This window comes from Haliotis rufescens, unplaced genomic scaffold, assembly GCF_023055435.1.
Source record: "Haliotis rufescens isolate VD_foot unplaced genomic scaffold, xgHalRufe1.0.p SCAF_15, whole genome shotgun sequence".
In the NCBI taxonomy this organism is placed as follows: domain Eukaryota; kingdom Metazoa; phylum Mollusca; class Gastropoda; order Lepetellida; family Haliotidae; genus Haliotis; species Haliotis rufescens.
In genome coordinates, this window is record NW_025963835.1 from 6,178,224 (window position 1) to 6,202,527 (window position 24,304).

Below are 24,304 nucleotides of genomic sequence, written 5' to 3' on the forward strand. Positions count from 1 at the left end.
ACCAACCAACCAAATTTTAATGAAAGAGTTATTTTCCTTACCTAAATGTTTCTGCCATGGTTATAAAAACCAGAATTTGATTGAAGTATTTAGTTCTTCATTATAATATTCCAAGATTAGGAGGGGTTTGGGGAAATGAAAAAAAATAAATCTAGGGCCCTGTTACACAAAGGGATTGCATAAGAAGATCGTAGGTGCCACACTTTACCTTTGACTTGTGACAGTCATAGCTCTAGGATCACTTTGTAGAAGTGAGCCCTGGTCACCTGATCATTCTGATGAGAAACATTTGTTTTTATGGCCTGAGTAGAAAACACTCAAGTAGTTGGTAACACAATCCTTCAAGCAGGACTTCTCACACTCGTCCTCAAATACAGAAAGAGCTGAGTTGAAACACAGAACACTCACTCTCTGACACATAGATTTGAAATCATAATAAGCAACAGGATTCAAGTTTGGGGTAAGGGTCTGATATGGGAACTATATTAGGGGTTTAGGGACCAGTATTCAGGTTGGTCTTGTGAACAGATGTCATGATTGTCAGGTGTATCTTGAGTCTAGGGTTTGGGGTTGAGCATTGAGGTAGGACTAGAGTTTGGGTTAAGGACAGGGTTTGGGTCAGGGCTTGTGTTCAGGATAGTGGTTACAGTTTGGAGTTGGCTATATGGTAGGGCTAAGGTCGGATTTTGAGCAATCTCATTAAATCAGATCTTAGTTCTCGCTACCACTAATCTAAGATCTGAGGAAATCCCTTTATGGGTCATGTCAGAACGACATTTCATCCGACCAATCAGAGCATTGTTGACCAGATCATGAAAGTGAGAGTCGGAAAGTGATTTCTGATCCTGCAGCCTCAATATATTTAACACATGGTATTCGAAACAACAGTTAAGAGCTTTATGACTGAATCCATACATTCCAGGCCATCTATTAGCCACTCCAAAATATTTGTTTGCTCCATTTTCAAATTTCTCACCGAGAATTTGTCAAAATATGTTTCAAAGTGTAGTCCCCAGTTTGAAACTAGTTCCGTAATGCATGAGAAAGCTGCCTTCTGATTGGCTAATATTGACTTCTTGTCAGTCATTTCATTGGTCAAAATTTAAAGTCACCTGGGATGTCCTAAGATCTTTGTTAAGCAGTAGCGAGAACTAAGATTTGATTTTAATGAAATTGGGGTTTGAGGTGAGGGTTAGAGTTTCAGTGTTTGGTTTGGGGTTAGGTTAAGTTTTTCTAGTTGTTGTTTCTATCACTTTGTAAATGCTCCTGAAAGACATGGTGATCATTCTGAAACATCTCATCTTTAGACTGTACATCAACCACTGCCCTGCATGTATGATCAGTAGAACCAGTGGCTGATCCTTAACTTTTGCCAACACAACATAACATTCATCATCAAAATCATAAACAGAGACCAATCAGTGTATGTTCTCTGCCATAATGCTTGTTATAGATGACCAGACATTTGTGACATTTTGATCATGCTGACATTTGTCTGCCAGTAGCTTTCTGCAGATTGGCATCCAAATATCAATAGTGCACAGTTGAATCTGATCAAGCATGTGCCCTACCTTCAAGGAATTCTCACAATTGAATCTGGTATGAATGCTCATACTGATTCCTGATTTCCACCAACTCCTGCAACACTCACTCACTCACTCACTCACATGGATCCTGTTCGCTACAAAGAACTGCAAGATTGTTAAGGCATTAGACAACAATTACACTCACTCACTCGCTCACTCAGACACTCACCTGCATCCTGTTCGCTACAAAGAACTGCAAAATTGTTAAGGCATTAGACAACAATTACACTCACTCACACACACACTCACTCACTCACTCACCTGGATCCTGTGTTAGTATACTTGGATCCTTTACGGTTGAGTACATATCTCCAACAAAGGTAGAGCAGTACCTCATAGCGATGACATGCGCTGGGGGGAGCTGGGGGCATCTTAACTACTGCAATAGTATAGCAACAGCTACCAACAATTGGGACACTACCGCAATGACACTGACAATGTGCTGAGTATATAAGTACTATGCAGACGTTCTGGCTGTATTTGATAGGGTTGAAGCATGAAAATGTCCATCATTTTCCAGGTACAGTAGATTTCTAGATACAGGAAGAGTATAATCTAGTTTCTTATAAAACTGTTCTGATTAAAAATGAAAGTAAAGTGGTGGTTCTGAAACAGATGTTTTTCATCGTATTACATCTTATTGAAAATGTCTATAGTTTCCTGTGTCATCTATGCATAGTTCTGTCAGTGTCCAAACATTTTCGACAACTACCCTGAAATTTGACACATGACATTATTTTCATTGTTTACTGTTACCATATGATTTACATCAGCTAAGCTTACTGGACCAAAGGAAAGGAAGACCAAGTGACATGATGATACCCCAACCTGTCACCACCCATCCTGTGTCACCACTGGCCCACGGACAATTGCAATGCATAAATAGTTAGGCAACACTTTGCATTTCAGTTTGCAATTTCAACTAGAGACTAAGCCACAATCAAAAATATAATTAAAATAATTTGATTTTACTTGTATTTGCCTAATTTCTCAATGTTACATAGATTGAAAAAATATAAGCTACGACAAAAATTACACAATATTAAAATAACTATTAACTTTTTATGCAATAATTGATGAAATGTACAGTATGACGTCTCATATACAGTGAACATGTCTTCTCACCTCATTTTCCTATAAAACTACTTACATCCTGCACTTTCCACAGTTTCAGCTTTTAGTTTTTCACCAAATCAACTGACCCAAATAATTCCATGCAAAGATACACATAAAAATATTGAGCTGCATAATATTATATATTTGACCTTCCAACCCGTGAAGATCCGGGGTAGAATAGGTCTTCAGCCACCCATGCTTGCCATAAAAGGCGACTAACGGGATCGGGTGGTCAGGCTTGCTGACTTGGTTGATGCATGTCATCGATCCCAATTGCGTGGATCGATGCTCATGATGTCAATCACTGGATTGTCTGGTCCAGACTCCATTATTTACAGACCGCCGTCATATAGCTGGAATATTGCTGAGTGCGGCGTTAAACAACAAACCAACCAAACCAGTCCCACACTAATACTGTGTTTCTGGGCTCACGTGACTGAGGACACACAAGAAGACAACAAAATGGCTACTGTTAAACTTAGTCGACTGATACATATACATATATATAAAGTTCCATGTATCACGGTGACATCTTGATAAGTATTCCAAGTCTTCATCCCTCAATTAAATAAACTGTTTTAATACAATCAAACAGAAAGACAATCTCATTCAAAATAGCCATAGCAGGTTCGAAATTTAAAACACACACAAAAAAGCTTTACTCTGCTTGGTATAGTCTTTGAGTTAAACTCTGGAAACAAAACACACACAAAAATTGATGGCAGGACCCAGACCGAGAAATAGGAGTGTGGACAGGTTGCGATGTCTCTTGTCTGATAGCATATCCTGTGTCAAGTGATATGCAACATTTAGAACCACAAAGATCTCACAGACCCGGATAAGGACTATTGGTCAGTCGAATTTCTGCAAACCAAAGAATATAAGCAGGATGAAGATAGATCAATCATAACGGCCTAACATCCTGGATCACATCTTAATACATAACTGTATAAAATATTTTTTACACAGATTATTGAGCATTAAGGTTTACTATCATAAAAGAAGAAACCTTTTATACAAACAATAAAATAGATAAAGTGTTCCACATCCAATGTGTAAGTCACTTATTAAATCCAAATGATACAGCTTTAGGAGAAGTACCCAAAATTTTTCGTCTCCATCTATCAGTTGAAACTATTACATACATCAGATCTTCATTCCTCTGCATATGACCTACATCAGCTTCTGGGTCAGGAGGAAGTTAGTAATATCTTCATTTGAAATCAGATAAGAATAGCCAGAAGTACCTGGATGATTCACCTCACAAAAAAATATTCAGCAGATATCATAATCATTATCAAACCATATATTGGCATGTAAAATATGAAACTATATTCCTACATACATATTTGGTTATTTTATTGGCTCTTGACAGGTCCAGGGTATTTCTTCACAAGTTCAGTTAGAGAGCTAAATGATCATAAAGTAACAGAATCACTCATTCCCCAACCAAACTCCCCATAGTCATCAATTTCAATGAAATTGACACAAATCATTTTGAAATAAACGATGTTAATTTCAATTCTCAAGACCATAACAGCCAATTCCTCCAGTACTATAAAAGAAAAAGTATCAAAGACTTTACATCAGTAAATCATTTTTTCTACCTGTACTGACCTTTCAATCAGCCCTAAGATATGAGAATGTTGCATTTCAAATAGCAATACTGGAAAATAAATGCCACTATGATAAGCACAGCGCAATTGAACTGACGTCTATTTCTGAATAATACAACAGATGGGATGTCATCGGTTGAGGGAGCGATGTGTTAGGAGAGCTATGTCACCAATTCGGAGAAGAAAACGTTCATCTGAATGTACCTGTCAAGAGCATGATGGGCCTTTTACCCATCATATTTCTTTCCGTGATTGTCATTAAATTCAATATTTATGACTTATCTCAGTTTCTGCATTAGGTCTGTCAGTTTAAGTGATTTTTGCCGTTTAATTGTCCTTGTCATAACGGATTTTAAAGACGCCATCAAAAATGTAGATACTCATGATTGTAGATGTGTTATAGAAATGGTTGCGAAGGCTAAGGATGGGCTGGTCATAAATGTTTTATGATTGTTACCTTGTTTGGATGTGTAGATAGAGCTGCCGGTTGAGGCATACACAAAGCGCTGGCTTATCAGAAAGTATTGCTAGTTTTGATCAAAGCAGGCATCAGTATATGTATCTATTTCAGTGGGTCTTAAAAGTACTCCACTGCCTGCCATATTTATGATTATCTTTGCCAATAGGGTAGAGTATCACTCAGCATTTCATAGTAGGAATCTACAGAGTAAATCGGTTCCACCTAAATCAGGCAGCTTCAGTACAAATCAATGCAGGCTTTTGTAAGCAGAAGAGATGTGGCCATTTTCTTGACAATTTGTACATTGATTTTCTGAGGCTTCTGGGATTTTGTTTTGTTTTTGTCCTTTTTCATAGTAACTTTGTTATCTTTTTCTTTAAAACTACAGGGTTTGTGATTAAATTAAAAATAACAAATTACACAAATATAATATATAAATGAAAAGTAATGAAAAAGAAAATCCTTATTTTTTGTGTTACTTTGAATGACAAGTCAAAGAGTTACCCCCATTCCTACAGAAACCTACTAATGTACCTGGAGCTATCATTCCCAATGAAATAGTCTGTACAAACTAATGTCTAGATTAACAAATCATTGGTGAGTGAGTGAGTGAGTGAGTGAGTGAGTGAGTGAGTGGGTGAGTGAGTGAGTGAGTGAGTGAGTGAGTGAGTGAGTGAGTGAGTGAGTGAGTGAGTGAGTGAGTGAGTGAGTGAGTGAGTGAGTGAGTTTAAGCCGCTTGGAACAGTTATATTACAAAGTGTCAGCTTAATGTGGGAATGTGGGAGGAAAGTCCGAAGTGATGCACATCCCACTTTGGTCAAATCAACAAACATGGGTATGGTGCTGACAACATTGAAACAAAATCGGGGCGAACCAGGATGCAAACCCACAATCATAGGTTTCTGGCCAAATAACTGCAGTGCCTTAAACCAGTGGGCCACCCGTGTCCCCTCACTAACATTAAGAAAAAAACAGCACCAGTATCATCCACACCTAAAAATGTTTCACTGTATCTTAAATGCACATCTGATCCTTTCTACTTCAATGAAGTCTCCTTGTAACGGCACTCCAAGACTAAAGGTCTTTCGAATCAGACAAGCCTGTCTTTTATTCACCACCAATGAAGTGATCGAAGTAAACTATATGCAAAGTAACAGCAATATTAGTGTTGGAAATGGGTCAGTTACAACTGATTACAACATCAGTCAGAATAGTTTGTTTATTTTCCAGATATTGATCTTAAGGTACTTGCAGTAATCTTGATTTATAAAAGTCTTGAAATTCAAATGACTGCTTGCATGTTATTGATGTATTAATGTGTAATTTTGTACAAGTATAGATTTCAGAAAAGGCCACGATATATAATAGGTATAGAGCTGGAGCATGGGGATGAACCAGCTTAAAGTCTGTGCAGCCAGATTTGTCTTAGAAACAACTTACAGCCAGAAGGCCCAGATCACTGACCTCTCAAGGATACCCTATACGCTGACCATCATACAAGCACCAACACCAGTCTGTTCTCAAGGATACCTTATACGCTGACCATCATACAAGCACCAACACCAGTCTGTTCTCAAGGATACCTTATACGCTGACCATCATACAAGCACCAACACCAGTCTGTACCAAAGACTTGAGGCTACTAGCCGGAACAATCTCTTAACCTTATTTTCAGTAGATTTAAGTGATGTAATATGGACTACTAATTATTAGCTGAGCTAAACAGACCAAACAGACTTTTACTGGATTGAGGCTTCAGACTGCAACAAGATGGCATCAAGTGATCACCCAGCCATGAGCTATGCATGATTCAAGGTCAGTCATACCTTATCAACACTTCTATCTTCATAAACCCACTAAAGTAATGAAGCATCTATGTTGATTATGAACCAGTGTTGGAAACAGAGCAGGAAGGTGAGGGTTCTCAGTCAAAACCATGACTTGACCACATAAGTATTTACAATTAAGTGGATCTTTGGATCCTTGAGACTTTTGTATTTGTATCTGTGGACCTCCTATATCTTTAATTTGTAACATTGGATATGACAAGGACACTTCAACTTACACTTTAAATTTTCAACATTAAAGACTAAAGGCATCCCTCCATTCGGTGGCACAAATCTTACATCACATTGGCAATAGTCACATAGCGATTTGGTCTAGATAAAAAAAAAAGAAGCCAAAAACCTTAATGACTCTAGGACCACTTATTTCTACCAATGTAGCCTAATACTTAAATCATGTGGCTCACAAGACAGATCCTATAGCAAGTCTGAAAAACACAGTAGTTGTAGCCAAGTGGGCAGCCTCCAGACAGAAGATGAGTGATCACTGGTCAGCCAAGAAGGTCCGGTGACCCGGAACCCCCTCCTGGAAACATGTCCAGTCCAGTTTCTGTGAGTCCTCGAGGAGGTAGAGGGCATCCACTGGATCCGGAACTTGTACTCAGTGTCTCATTGCTTCCATGGAACACATCTGTAACATGGAAATGGGTAGGATTAGAAGTGCTCACTGATGAAGCAGTGGGTCATGACTAAGAGTTATACATGTGTACTAGCTTTAGCCAAACAGTTTTCAAGGCCAAACTTTTCTCGTGGCATCATTTTCAGTAGATGCTAGTGTTGACATAGGGACTGTTGACATAGGAACTGTAACAAGCAGAGCAATAAATACACAGCAACATGGCTATGAAGCTCACCTGAATGTTTGCTGAATATTTGCAACCTAAGTCTTGAAGAGCATAAAAATAGGGTCAACAAGAGTATTAAAACATAAATTAATGTTTCCATGCAACAAACAGCAAAATTGTCTCATACAAAATAACAACAGCATGGTCAAAACTTAAAACACACACACATTACTCTGCTTAACATCGTCTGGAAACAAAACATGATGAATGTCAAGACAGATGGGACCGCCTCTATGGTCTGGTGGTATATGAGAGTCTCCGCTCAAAGAGCATAAGGTCCGGGGTTAGATCCCTGGCCGCATCATACCAAAAGACAGTGTAAATAAAATATGGTATTTGTTGTTATCCTGCCTGGTGCTCGGTAAGATGCTGAAACAAGAAGTGGTCAGCCCGCAGTCCTTATGTTGTGTTTGAGTGGGGTATTTATGGTAAACTGTGGTATGGTATCTCAATGGGCTAGAACCATAAAATCGGCATTAGGCCGGACTAGTACATGCACGCAGGCACGTCTCACCCCAAGACAGATGGCAGCACCCATTCCTGTATTCTCTTCCCACTTCGAGACAAGGGATAACAATGATACATGCAAAAATGGCTGAATAGTGGGCACAAATAACATATAAAATAACTACCACCCATCAAGAAACATAATGCAACATTTGATTGGATAATACTATTAGAACAAGCCTAAATTAACCAATCATCACACAGCATGGTCTTTCTATGGAAACAACCTCCTGTTGGCTGGCCAGGAGAAACAGAGGGAATTTCACCAAAAAACAATGCAAATTAAAGTATGGAGGTATGTATATCATCGTGACTCAAATATCACACAATGTTTCATGTCCTGAGGCAGGACCCCTTGTCAGAATTCAGACAATTTATTATACAGAAATACAGACTCGTTAATAATGCTATTAAGGACATGATTATCGTCATTACTGGAATGAACAACTTGAAACTTGAGACAGTGTATTAGTTTTTTCTCATGAGCAATATTTGTTTTTATCCTCATAGATATTAAGATAATTAACAAAATCATAAAAATAATCCATTTTCAAAACAAGTGGAGAGGTCATCTAATACATCGGAACTTTGTTACTCTGGACAGTTCCATTTTTGGTTTGTTAAAGTCCTGGGGACCAGCACCTTTACTCTTATCTGGGGGTCATCAGGGGGCGGGGTATTCCAAACACTGATTTTCAAACAGAGATACATCCACACTAAATGGCACGTGAATTAAAGATATTAATTGTGTGGAATGAATCCTCCGTAGTTATTCCATTTCTGGGGAAAATCAATCTAATTTCTTAATTTCTTTGAAATGACTTGTTCCAAATAAAAGTCATTTACTCAAGGCACATGACATTTTCAAATGGCTAATCATTTTCTTCAGATTTACAAAGTTTCTAATATGTTCAGACTTGGAATTATTCCTGGATGTAAGCCCTTTATCTGCCCAGCCTGGATATAAGCCCTTTACCTGCCCAGCCCCAAACTAAACACTTTATCCATTCAAGTGCCAGTCTGTAGGGGCCCTGTATACACCACAGTGGACATCCATCACTTTCCCCCATCAAACATGGAACCAAGACCTGATTGTCACTTCACCAATACCAATTAGAATGAGTCAACAACCTGTTTAAATGTTACCAACAGTAAAAAGCCCAGCCAATGCCTAAATATCTCATAAAAAATTAGACAAAGGCTTTGCAAATTTGCATCCTATCAGGAGTAGGTGTACAAGGCCAAAACACATTTGTTGAAGATTAATGGCCAAGATAAATTTTAATTTCTCTATTTATTTGATCAGTGTGTTATCATAGCAACTGTTTCCTCTGCAAATTAATTCAAGTGAACAAAATGGCTTGAAAATTTTAGCAAAGAGGCGAGTGTGTACTGTGAAATCTGTCCAATTTGTTCACTAAATCATTCTTTAATGAAATGTAGATGCCGCGGGTAGTATTCAAACAGGATATTTCAGTGTAACTGTATTGATTTCCCGCAGCACGTAATGAGGTCCAAAACTTGCCTATTACATGAAAAATAAATCTCGAACAGAAAAGAAAATAATTCCTACATGACGAATGTCAGCCATGACACAACACAAATACGATTAATCCGTTTAATTCAGAATCTATTTTATCTGTATTTGAACTTTGACAAACATGACAAGGGAACTGATGTTTTGGAGCAAAAATCATATCATCAAAGTTGGAGTGGAATGAGGAATGGCGCACTGCGTTAGAAGAACTGCAAACAACTTAGCATGAATTCTGTCCATTATTGCAAAATTACTCACGTTAGCAGGAGAATTATATGTGTGTTGAGAAACGTCAACACTGGGCATTGATAGACAATGTCGAAACCCTAATCATTCCTTGATTAAAGTCAAACATTAAAACAATAAGAGGAATCGTCGTAAATCACCGAGCTTTCTACATGTTAGAATACGAGCTCTCTACGTTATTATTTCCACTCGTGCCAAATGATATTATCGCCTGAGTTGCATTATAATGTCGCAAGCTTGTCTCGGGAGCTCGCGGGAAACTTATCATTTTGAGCACTTCGCCATGCTATTACTACACGCATTACTTTACACAATGACTTTCTGCTGGCTGAAAAGCTCACTTTAGAAAGAGAGAAGGTATTCTGTTTTTACACTCCATCCTAAACGGCTAAACAAATACCATGCACGGCTGGCGACCAGTTGACTTATGGAAAACTATCACGCGACTCCGGCATAAAACCCAGCCCTTAATATCTGAAGCAACTTAGTTGCAAACTAGTGCTCTCAAAGCGCTCTTTAACTCGCGAGTGGGTCCTACAATTCTCTGCTTCCACACAATACCTTGTGAAGGTGGACAATACCAATTATCTCCCTTTAGCATCGATGGTCGGTAGATAGTTTCACACTAAAGAGGGTCTGAATCTCCCATGACAGGCCGATCGGTGAGCCATCATTATTTAGCTTTTATGTCAGTGATGAGGAGAACTGGGCTCCGGCCCCTTTCTTTGTTGACGAGAGTGCGACCTTTGTGACACAAGTTGACAAAAAGATTGGGACAAATTATAGGTTTCATCGTGTCAACTCAAGATGTCGCTGTTTGACGACTCTATCTGTGGTGGGAAGCAATCGTGTCCTTAAATTCAAAGAGTGTTGAAGTAGGTTGCTGGGATGATGGTTAAAGGTTTTATTTACCTCATATATACAAAATATAGGTAATTCATTTTTCATTTTGAGTGGGGAAAGGAGGGGGAAAAGTTATTTTATAAACATGTAAGAATATATAAACAAGGAAACTACAAGATACCATGGAAAAGCCATTTTAGAAGTGAGTAGGCTTTCACAGAAATATTTCAACCACACCATACGTGTGGACACCAGGAAATGGCTTCACATATTGAATCTATGTGGGGAATGAAACCCCAGACTTGCTACAGGATGGGCCAACACTTTCACCACAAGGCTACCTCTACTTCTAACAGTTTAAGAGTGACCATTATGTTGTTGTATGTCATATTCCTTTCAAAAAGTACAATGTTGCAAAATAAATATATAGCAGAGAATTATCTAGGATTTCAAACTAAGTGCCTTTGGCAGGCACATTTGAACAAAAAATGTGATATTGTTCAAAATCGGATTTTTTAATGTTCTTATTTTGGGTAATTCTGAGGTAATTGGATTTTTTAAAAATTCAAATTGGGACTTTTTACTGTCATTTACAGCAGACTTTGGGTTGGAAATCTACTTCTGAGCAGGTCTAGATAAATCCCTGTGTAGGATTAAGTCAACATCAATGATGATGAGTTGATTGATTCAATCATTCAGTCATACAATGAGGACATGTACCTATCAGCATTTGACAGGCTGAAAAACCCCTATGTTTCAGATACCCCAACACACCCATTCTTTCACTAGCTAATGTTTTGATCACAGCTGGAAACAACCGTCAAGAAACCAAAGTTATGTAACATTTGGAAAAACAATTCGGATGATCTCCAAATTTGAAGAACTTTGCAACCAACATCAGTTCAAACAAGCCATATATTTTCTTATTTAAAAAAAAAGCAAAACACCTAGCTACCGACCATTATCTGTGGAATCCATGCTACCTGAAGCACAAGTTGTTTTGTGTTTGGCCTTACATAACATTTGTCAGCTTGCCACTGATGACATTAGGAGGGTTGGAGGACTGATGTCATTTACCATGCAGTGACACCAGGCAGGAAGGTTGATATCATCAATAATAAACACTGTTAATTGCCACCCAAAATAACTAACTGCCATTACCATGACAACTCCCAAAGATTGTCAAGAAAAACAACATGCTAGCAGTTTTCATAATTGATTAAAGGGAGCTGAGCATAAATAAGATATTAAACATGTCCTCTGATCTGTATTAAGAGTATTTAACATTTTGTAAGATATTTGATTAAATCTAACTTTCCAAATGAAGAAAGAAGGGGGTTATCATTGTTAGCGATTTCCATTGCGCTAGACGCACTGTTTACATACCCTCCCAAATACACTTTTCTTTAGAGGTATAAAGGGGAGTCAATCACTGTTGGTTGTTGTTTGTTTGTTTGTTGTTCAACGCCACACTCAGCAATATTCCAGCTATATGACGGCGGTCTGTAAATAATTGAGTCTGGACCAGACAATCCAGTGATTGATATCATGAGCATTGATCCACGTAATTGGGATCGATGACATGCATCAACCAAGTCAGCAAGCCTGACCCGATTCCGTTAGTCGCCTGTTAAGGCAAGCATGGGTTCCTGAAGAACTATTCTACCCCGAATCTTCACACTGTGTTAACAGAAGTATTAAAAAAGTTTATCTTAACAAAAACATCGTAATTTCTCTAGGTTAGTGTGCAATGTTTTGAGTTAATTGACAAATATGTTCACATTTACATATTTCCCTTAATTTCTAACGTGCAGTTATATTCCAATATTGCTATATCACACAGTGCTATGACGCTGCACCACCATGATGCATTCTAGTGACATCATATATACTGGATACACCTGTATTCACTTTTGCCAAAGCAAAAGGCAACCTTTTACAAACTTTGAATAAATTCACTTAATGCTTGATATTTAACACCCTATCTTTGATGCACTGACGTTTAACCTATGATTTGCTTCATCATTTAGATTTGGGGAAAAGATGGCCTTACAATATGTCGCTATGAATTACCATATTTCACTGAATATAAGTTCAGCCACCTGACAGTAGTGTAGTACAAGTTCATTGATTTTATTTCCCAACAAAGGAATCTATGTATGTTTGTGACATCAATGTACCTCCTATACACTGATAGCAGTCAGAGTCTAGTTGAGTTTTGTTGTCATGAATTCTGTGATCAATTATTTACCAACTATACAAGTTGAGTTAAGTTATAACTAGAAAGTGTTTTTACTCGTAAAAACATATGTCTCCCCCCACTCCCCTAACCCCCATTCATTTGTTTACTTCACGTTAAACCCCATCTCTTCATTCCCACCCTCCATTACTAAATAACAGAGACAAAAATAGAACTCCTAGAAATTTCAAACAACTAATTGGCACCACTTCAGGACTTGGTTAATATGTTACAACTTCATGAAATAATATTGAACAGTTTTTGAGTTATGGTCCGGAAACCAAGCTTACCCCCATTCAGAGTCTATGTTCAAGTTATCTCCATGGAAACGAGAAAAAATAAAAATGTCAAAAATCTCTAAATAGCAAAAGTCACCACTTCAGTGCTGGGTTAATGTGTATACAAAGTTTCACGAAAAAATATTAAACGGTTTCTGAGTTATGGTCAGGAAACAAAGCTTACCCCCATTCAGAACCTATGTTCAACTTATCTCCATGGAAACGAGAAAAAATAAAAATATCAAAAATCTCTAAATAGCAAAAGGCACCACTTCAGTGCTGGGTTAATGTGTATACAAAGTTTCGCGAAAAAATATTAAACGGTTTCCGAGTTATGGTCCGGAAACCAAGCTTACCCCCATTCAGAGTCTATGTTCAAGTTATCTCCATGGAAACGAGAAAAAATAAAAATGTCAAAAATCTCTAAATGGCAAAAGGCACCACTTCAGTGCTGGGTTAATGTGTATACAAAGTTTTCGCGAAAAAATATTAAACGGTTTCTGAGTTATGGTCAGGAAACAAAGCTTACCCCAATTCAGAGCCTATGTTCAACTTATCTCCATGGAAACGAGAAAAAATAAAAATGTCAAAAATCTCTAAATAGCAAAAGGCACCACTTAAATTGCTGGGTTAATGTGTATACAAAGTTTCGCGAAAAAATATTAAACGGTTTCCGAGTTATGGTCCGGAAACCAAGCTTACCCCCATTCAGAGTCTATGTTCAAGTTATCTCCATGGAAACGAGAAAAAATAAAAATGTCAAAAATCTCTAAATAGCAAAAGGCACCACTTCAGTGCTGGGTTAATGTGTATACAAAGTTTCACGAAAAAATATTAAACGGTTTCTGAGTTATGGTCCGGAAACGGTGGGAACGCCGACGCCGACACCGACGGGAACCGTGCCAAAAACAATATGTCTCCCTCCATTCTGGGTGAGACATAATAATACTGAGTCTAACATGCATAAAAACACACAAATCTGAAGACAAGAATTCAAGACTTGTTGCTACTGTAATCTCCCCTAATAGATATACTTGTGTTGCTGAGACACTAAAATCTTCTGAAATGTATTGCTTTTTTTATTGCTCTTTAGAAAAAGGATATGGATGCTCTAAATGTATAATGTTTTATTTATCTTCCATCATCCATCATTAATCAACCATAGATTGCTTTTTTCAAATCAAAGAATCTTGATAGTTTAAACCATTCCCATAATTCACAGCTTCATGTATTCATACAGCATAAGTCAAACATAAACATACACACTATACATCTGAGTGAGTGAGTGAGTGAGTGAGTGAGTGAGTGAGTGAGTGAGCTTTAAACTGTATTCCAGTTATATCATGGCATGTCTGCTTAGTGTGGGAGGAAAACCTGAATTGATGCAGGTCTCAGACATTTACCACCTTGAAACCCATGAATATGGTGCTGACAGCAACATAATCAGGGCGAACCGGGATTCAAACCTAAGATCATAGGTTTCTGGCGTGGCACAGCAAATTGCGGAGCTTGACGACTGGGCCACCTGTGCCCCTGCACTGCACACTTCTACGTAGTCAAACATAAATATAACTAAAAATATATTACACCAAGAAACTCCAAAAGTATCACCAACATATTTCAAAGTTGTCAAACTGATTAAAAAACCAGTTCGCAGAATGACAGACCTCAACATAGTTGTTGCATTCTTAAAACAGTTTCTACACTTGTCTACCGTTTCACACCCAAAACAAAGAGGTACTATCAAGATGTACTGGAAGTCTTCAGCCAAGTAAATGGAAGCAGGTGAGTGGTTAGCCAGAAGAACTTTGTGCCAATTCTATTTAAATTTAACACAAATTTATCAGATACAAATAAGTGTTTCTCACCAAGAGCTACCAATGTAAACTTGGGGTGCATCTGTCGGAAGGCCTCATTATGACAAGTGTCACGTTATTATCTTCCTGTAATCAGGGTCTGGAGGCGGCATGTCACGGTTAACCAGCAGAGTGCTGTTTGAGTCGGTATCTGTGTCTAAAGTAAGAATGATTTCATCTTGAAATACGAACTTAACCATTCAAATCTTAACATGTCTTCAACACTTACTTCAAGAGAGACTGGAACAAATAAAAGCACCCCTTTCAACTGTATGTTAGTTATAAGATAGTGTGTTAGCTGTGGAGAAAAGACCAAGCGATGCAGGCTATAGATGCTTGCACACTTTGGAGCTAAACAAGCTATGGATGTATGATGGAGTTAACAGTCAGCTGATCCTGGTGCAGCTAAGAGGGGCAACTCTGCTTAGTGAATTGTAGTACTGGGTCATCAATACACCTAGCACTGACTAAGCATGGCTCCACACATACATACTACCGATGCCAACCTAGATGGTTTGGGAGTAATCACTATGGTAACCCAATATGTTCATGAGAAATACATATAGAATTCTGTCCTAAATAATATTTCCTGAAATTTCCACTTCATATATTGAGCTAGCTACAGTTATCATCAGTTATACACATATACACAGTTAATTATCAATTGATAACACCCTTGTTTTAGCTTTTGAAGGACAGGTTTGGGGGATAAATTATAATGCAACATTACATATTTTAGATATCACCTACTCCAGATACTCCTAACGCCCTCAATATGGAGTTGGCATCTCATGGTCTTCCCAACACTTGTACCTGAACTTACACTTAACAATTTATTTTATAATGAACTATTTCAGACTGCTAATAACATGTTGATATTGCATAGGAAGATTTGTTTGTTTATTCGTTTGTCTGTTTTTTGACACCACACTCAACAATATTCCAGCTATATGACGATGGTCTGTAAATAATCGAGTCTGGACTAGACAATCCAGTGATTGATATCATGAGCATCGATCCACCCAATTGGGATCGATGACATGCTTGAACCAAGTCAGCAAGCCTGACCACCCGATCCTGTTAGTCGCCTTTATCGACAAGCATAGTCACCTTTTACGGCAAGCATGGGTCGCTGAAGACCTATTCTACCCCAGATCTTCACAGGTCTCTTGTATTGAAGAGTAAAGGAGGAGTATTGAGGAGCACCAGTATAACGTCCTATTACTATATCTGGGTATTTGTTTTTGTCCTAAAATAAGGATTTGAATTAAAATTAAGACATAATAAATAATAAAAAGTGGTTTGAAATAAAACAAAACATGATGTAACAAATTTTGGAAGAATCCATTTGCTTGCAGAGCACCTTACACTCCAGCAAACATACACCATCAAAGCATTTCATTTCTACTTTTGGATGTAACAGTGAAAAATCTGACACCAGGAACCCCTCATTTGTATCCCCTCACTTGTACCGGAACTTACAGTTGACAATTTATTTCATAATGAACTATTTCAGACTGCTAATAACATGTTCATATAGCATAGGAAGTTTTGTTTGTTTGCTGTTTGACGCCACACCCAGCAATATTCCAGCTATATCATATGACAGCGGTCTGTAAATAATCAAGTCTGGACCAGACAATCCAGTGATTGACATCACGAGCATCAATCTACACAATTGGCATACGATGACATGCATCAACCACCCGATCGAGTTAGTCGCCTCTTACTACAAGCATGGGTTGCAGATGACCTATTCTACCCTGGATCTTCACGGGTCGCATAGGAAGTGAGTCACATGAAGCATCTGTGGTGATCAGTCAGATAACATCCACCATCACTCAGCATAACCATGATTACTGAATCCTTAACGATTGAACATGTTACGTGATAGCTAGCATCCATGCCACTCTACTTGTCTCCCACTCACTCCACCAAACCCTGCTCCACAATACCAACTCTGTTAAAACTTTCACTTTGCCAGAGACCTGACCCCACCCCTTCCAACATGTGCACACCAAATCACACAATTTTCCTTCCAAACTACACTTTCACTCTCACAGATCCTGTAGGTATTGCTGGTTAGAAGAGGTCCCAATCAACCTTTGCTGGATGAAAGAGGCAACTCAGTGGATCAGGTGGTCACTTTTGGTGATAGTGCTCATAATATCAATCACTAGTTTGTCTGGACCAGATTCCATATTTTACAGGCCGCTGTCATATAGCGAGAATAATGCAGAGTTAAACAACAAACTTTACTATACTATCACCTACCACATAACATTTGGGCCCATCCCCTAACCCCTACCCCACCCCGTGCCCCTCCCCTTACTCTTCCCTTTTCCACCCCAACCTTACCCACAATCCAACATAAACACATGGACAAGAAGCTGCAACTAGATATGGTACTGATTAATTCATAGATCTTAGAATCACATGATATTGCCATTTGAGATATTTCCAAATGCTTGTTACAAACTACAGCATAAAAATCATCAATAATAATATGTCTGAAGCTAATTCTCAATTAAAAAATTAATATCTCTTTCGTTTGCAATCGAAACAGCAAATCCCACTTCACCAACTAAATGGAGTAAGGGAGGTAACTCAGTTTAGGTATTTGTCTTTGAAGAACTGAAACTGTTGCTATGCAATGCAGACACAGTTTATTCTCTACAGTGGAGGTTTGGTGACACCAGATACTGTTCTTAACCATACCAATACCATTTTTTAAATCAAGATGATAATAATTACATATTTAACAAGTGACTACAAATATTTTTTCATCACATCAATAGATCAAATGCTGGTAAGGTCATTCAAGCCAGCCGAGCTGAGACAATTATTTTACAAAACACATTTTCAGAAACATTCTTCTGTTTGAATGATAGTGATAAAAATGAGGGGTTCCTGGTGTCAGATTTTTCACTGTTACATCCAAAAGTAGAAATGAAATGCTTTGATGGGTTATGTTTGCTGGAGTGGAAGGTGCTCTGCAAACAAATGGATTCTTAGCCAAAATTTGTAACATCATGTTTTGTTTTATTTCAAACCACTTTTTATTTATTATGTCTTAATTGCGTGGATCGATGCTCATGATATCAATCATTGTGTTGTCTGGTCCAGACTCGATTATTTACAGACAGCTGTCATATAGCTGGAATATTGCTGAGTGCACCGTAAAACAACAAACAATCAAACAAAACAAACAATGATGTGAACAAAATTTCCTTCAGGATAATTAAGTATTATCTATCTATCTTATCTTACCAATTAAACTGTAGAGTGAACCCCTATTAATCCAGACAATAGTATCATCAAATTTCCGGATCAACAAATCATGTGTACAGAGTAATGTCTCTTTACATTACTTCACATCATTGTTCATTGTTCCCAGAATTAATTATCCGGAAGGCAAAGCTTACGAATTAACCTGCAAACAAGCTTTCACTGTAGTGCACACCACACATCACACCAGAATACACATTTAATACCTTTGGATTGCAATTTCATTTTTGTACTCCCCAGGGAGCTGAGAATGAGAATGGAGAGCACACTGATCTATCCACCAGGATAATAATGGTGCAGCACTTTGAGAAGACAGGCACCTGTAGAATCTGGTGCTACACAAATGTTTTTATTATCATTTTTGTGGTTGTTATTATCCTTTTATTCCAGTTAGTGAATTTCAGCCTCAGTGTCTAGCAGACCCCCAATGCCCACCCCAACTACACACACACCATCCCTAGTCACCCCTACCCCCTGCCCCACTTCACAAAAACATATGTCCTTTATTGAGGCAACATATTGAGATTTTCTTTCCATATGCAGTTTTTATCATTTTAATATCCAAATGAAGTGGTCAGTCATCTGTAATAGAACACTTGGGATTTTTATGAAAGTCAATGCCAAATATATTGAATATGATATGCCTTACAACATCTAAGAATATCAGCAATATGCTAATGTTGAAATGTTTGAGATTCGCAAATTTCTGCAAAACAAAAAATTATCTTTAAACACAAAAATGTTCCTATAATCAAAAACAGCAGGTAAAGATATACATTAAAACATAAGAAACCTGTAATATTTCTTCGACATAGGTATCTATCTGTCACCACAAACACTGACATTCAGCTGATATGCTAAACACATTTAAGTGTAACTATTTACATGCTATTAACACTAAAGAAAACTACATGTCATTCTCTCTGTAAAGGTCTTTCCTCGTTTTGCTCAATACAAAGTAATTTTCAATAGTCCTGTACTCAGATAAACTGTGCTTTGCACCAGAAGTACTGACATTCCGAACTAAGCAGTAGAACTAACTTGTTCCGCGATTAAAGTGATTTCACTGTTAACAAATGTCATAATTGTGCAACAATAATCGGTAGGTATTTGTGCTATTTTGTCAGACGCCACCGCACTTTGAATGAACTGAATGGTCTCGACAAAACGCTAATATCCTACGATTCCCTTTTCATCTAGATGCCGTTTGGGGCTTTCGACAAAAGTAGGGCCTCACCTTTGACCTGGGGCTCTCATTACATCACATTGAAGCCGGCTCGAAACCCTTGTATACTCTTCTATATTAACGTGTCAAAAATTAATAGGTGCTTGGGGTTTAATTTTCGATTCAGACAAGGGTCAGGCATGGGGTGCGTGTATTGAGGGTTTTAGTTTGAAGTAGATAAGATCTGAAGATGTGAAAGGATTGTCCTGCTGGGAGTCTTCCCAAGATGCTGTTCTGCCGTCGCGGCATAATACACAAGCTTTAATTCCCCACAATACTTATCGCAGTAGATAAAACCAACATTGTCATCTGTGTCTTTGTGGATGTCAATATAAGTACTGAAAATTGATCATGATTCCTAATTACACTGAACGCTCGTAGATCTATGTGTGGAAATACTTAACGCATCTAATGCATAAAACCTGTCCCTCAGTTCATTGTCCACACCCCCGGAGACAAAACAATCAGACACTGGCACTCGGCAGGCATAATGGCCGTTCAGCCGTGGCACTCAAGCACTGTTCCCTTTCAATTTCCTTTCGAGTTTGTGGAAAAACATAGGACATGTTTCCAACCATTGAGCACAGCACTGGTTGACTCGAACGTCCCTTGTCGCCTGGGCCACTGTCAAAAGAATCTGAGTCAAAAAGTTCGAAGGTCAAATAAGATGAGCGGGGTTGACAGAGGTAAAAGGACTCCTCTACGCTCATCCGCATGAAAAGAACTGTCGGAAATGACAAGGTGTCAGAAGTTTAATAGAGCTGGCAAGTTAATCTCTCTGGTACATCACACATAAGGCTTTGTTCAGCGGTAAATGGAGGCGTAATATTAGGTAGGAAAAGCACAAATATGACTAATATTCACAAAGGAAATATGTCAAAACTGAACCTTTGCTAGATAATATTTGACTCCTCCTTTCTAAACAACCTGTAATTAGTGTCAGTGTGTACCTCCTGTGGCTTGTAAATATATGGGAAGTTGGAAGTCTTTTCAGGGATATCTACATCAATTGTCGTCAATTTCATGTCATGTATATTTTGACACATGCTTGAATTTCACAATGATTTTTTAATATATTTGGTATTTTTGTGGTATACAAGTATGACAGTAATCATGGTAATAAATTGATTTAGTGAATTTAAATAAAATATGACTTTTTAGTTGATTTTTAAAAACATAAAATTTTTGTTTTTTTTATTGGTGAATAAGTTATCAATTCATGAACAACACAATGTTCTCAAGTTATAGTTTTTGTACAGAGACTTGATTAAAAACATAATCTTACCTTTTATTCACTACCCCATAAAGATAAAGCTGAAAACATTTATCTAAAAATTAAATCAGAATTTATTTCAGAAATTAAAAAGAGAACACTATTCCCGGACATTTTTCATGATGTGTTTGTAAAATTCCAGCCACACACTGACAAATAAGAACAATGAGAAAATCTCTGGAAAGTCAATTGTTTTATTTGTATAGTGATTTCAGCTTTATTTCCTTATGTGATTAACTTCTCAATTTTTGTATGAAATGTAAAGGACAAGCTGTTGCTTTTCAAAAGAACCTTGACGACACAGGACACCCTGCTCATAAAACTGACACAAAGATTTGCCATTTCTGTTAAGCGCTTTTGACCACTACATAATTACAGTCTAATCTTTCCCAATGTTGACTCATACATAATCACCGGCTCATTTAGTTATTAAAAACTGGCAAAGGAAATTATCTGGCATTTAATTGACATGTGTGAGCAACCAGATTTTGAAACTGATGAAAAAAATTGCCACTGCTGTGATCAGAAAATCTAGAGTTGGATGTTTCGAGACTGTCAACACGCATTTTAGAATAAATACAAAACACCCCCCCCATAATAATCGTGAATGTCGTCAAGCAACGTTTTCCCTCCGATGACAGGTTGAGAGAGCGTTGAAGGTCTATAATTTAGTTAACGCTGGTTGATTTCGCAGGGAATAATCAGCAGAGCAATGGACGGGCCAGGCCTGCGTGCTTCGTAACCCATGGCTCATAAACTTTGGAACAAAGCAAGGGATTGCGCGGGTTAATGAATGTTGAACTATAAGTGGTAATTTCAGAATTAACAAACATGGGGAAATCATCAGCGCTCTTTTCAACACAGGAAAACATAAAGTGAAAATGACAGGCGTACATTTTCTGTCACTCACGAGATGGAAGTTAATGATGAGACAGCTGAGGTCAGAGACGACCCAGGACTTGTAGCATTCTTTCAACTACCTGTGTTTAACGATATGTTTGGATGATACACTTCAAACGCACCTAGTACACAGCAGGTCACCTTCAACCTAACCAAGGTGATTCCGAGCACATTAACTCTCATCACGGAAATTTATCAAAATTAAAGTTGTCTTGTTGCCGATTTAATTAAACCCAACTGAGCAGAAAACAGTTATCTTGAATAGCTGGAAAATACACCTCAGGCAGATGATATTTTAAAGTGCAAAATTTATGTTCCCAAGCCTAGGCTAAATCCGTTAAACATTTCTTATGGAAAATTACATTTATTTTGTTTTAATGGAAAAAAATTCACAGTAAAATGATTAGAAGAAAAAGCAATTTCATGTTTAACTTTTTCTAAAACAATTGTCATGCATGAGGTGTTGGTAAAAGTAAATTGTCTGAATTTTCGAAAACATGAAACACTGAATGTTGTTTAATGAATCAATAATAGAATATGAAACATGGTTTAAAGACATGCTTGGGTGGATATGAAACATGCCAATTATTAGTAACATGAGTATGTTTCCACATCAATTTTAGCAATATTCCAGCAATATCATGGTGGGGGACACCAGAAATAGGCTTCACACATTGTACCCATGTGGGGAATAGAACCCAGGCTTTGCTGTGAACAGCGAATACTTTAACCACTAGCTTAGCCCACCACCCTGTATCATGGTCATAAGAGTAGAAACGAGTATAAGAAATTTGGAACCATCTCCTCAACTGCTGAATACTTTAACTGAGGACCTAAACCCAGTGGTAACTCATGGTTCACTTTGTATTATTTAAGATGAAATTAAAACAGTTTATGTTGAGTTATTACATCCTGCTGTTTTTACAGTTGAAGTAGTTGTGTTTCAAATATTAAATAGGTAAAGTTTGTGCATTACTAATAAAGATATTTATAAATAGAAATAAGAACAAGTATTTGTCACAGAGTGACGAAATATCCCCCGCCTGTACACCATACTACCAAATATGAAGACAATCCAGCGATTAGTTCTTGAGATATTGTGGCAACACCGTTTTCCAACTCCAAAAACAGATTTGCCTGCTGTGACCTTGAAAATGGGGTCAAGGTCACCAAATCTGACAGGTGTATGCGGTGTCTGTATATACACTATAGTTCCAAATGTGAAGACAATCCAGTGTTTAGTTCTTGAGATATCGCGGCAACACCGTTTTCTAACTCCAAAAGCAGATTTGCCTGCTGTGACCTTGACAATGGGGTCAAGGTCACCAAAACCGACTGGTGTCTGCGGTGTCTGTATATACACCATAGTTCCAAATATGAAGACAATCCAGTGTTTAGTTCTTGAGATATCGCGGCAACACCGTTTTCCAACTCCAAAAGCAGATTTGCCTGCTGTGACCTTTAAAATGGGATCAAGGTCACCAAAACCGACTGGTGTCTGCGGAGTCTGTATATACACCATAGTTCCAAATATGAAGACAATCCAGTGTTTAGTTCTTGAGATATCGCGGCAACACCGTTTTCCAACTCTAAAAGCAGATTTGTCTGCTGTGACCTTGAAAATGGGATCAAGGTCACCAAAACCGACTGGTGTCTGCGGAGTCTGTATATACACCATAGTTCCAAATATGAAGACAATCCAGTGTTTAGTTCTTGAGATATCGCGGCAACACCGTTTTCCAACTCTAAAAGCAGATTTGTCTGCTGTGACCTTGAAAATGGGATCAAGGTCACCAAAACCGACTGGTGTCTGCGGAGTCTGTATATACACCATAGTTCCATGTATGAAGACAATCCAGTGTTTAGTTCTTGAGATATCGCGGCAACACCGTTTTCCAACTCCAAAAGCAGATATGCCTGCTGTGACCTTGAAAATGGGGTCAAGGTCACCAAAACCGACTGGTGTCTGCGGAGTCTGTATATACACCATAGTTCCAAATATGAAGACAATCCAGTGTTTAGTTCTTGAGATATCGCGGCAACAAACAGGTGGGACGTACGTATGGACGGACGGACGGACGGACGGACGGACGTACGGACGGTCGTGAATACTATATCCCCCGCTTCGCGCTTTCGCGCGGCGGGGGATAATAATAACAGTTTGTGAAATATGATATATGAAACATCAACATACTCAAGTTTCAAAACAATACAAAAGTTATTTTCACCAACAAAATGAAGAAAGAAAGACCTTCCCAATGTAACAGCGTTATCCCTGATGCATGAAATCCTGAATCTAGTGTCAAACTGGGTCAGGAATAACGCAGCTAAACCTCCGTGCTCATTTGCCTTGGCAGCACTGAGCTGATCAAATTATCAGAATTTTAGAAACATATATTTCTGGAACAAGAATTGAGCTGAAAACTGAAAGCTGAACCATAGGTAGTGTGATTAGGACTGATTTGATCACTGAATAGTTTTTCTAAATGTTAAATTATCACTGGAATCAGGTAATTTTAGGATCATATTGCCTACATAGTAATCATAAATCATCCACCATTACTGAAATTAATTATTTTTTACATTTGATAATCAAATAAAGTAGTCATGAAAATTGTCCAATTAATCACTAGAATACACACAAA

The 24,304-nt window shown here is 38.0% G+C and overlaps 1 protein-coding gene across 1 annotated transcript in view; it reads right to left on the reverse strand.

The window, feature by feature from the left end:
* Window positions 1–2,983: 2,983 nt before the first annotated feature.
* Window positions 2,984–24,304, reverse strand: part of LOC124135004 (BCAS3 microtubule associated cell migration factor-like) — a 55,141-nt gene continuing 33,820 nt past the window's right edge. The window contains exon 22 of the mRNA XM_046500157.2: window positions 2,984–7,253. Within this exon, the coding sequence (XP_046356113.1) occupies window positions 7,114–7,253 (140 nt within the window). The 3' untranslated portion in view covers window positions 2,984–7,113. The remainder of the gene's footprint in view (window positions 7,254–24,304) is intronic.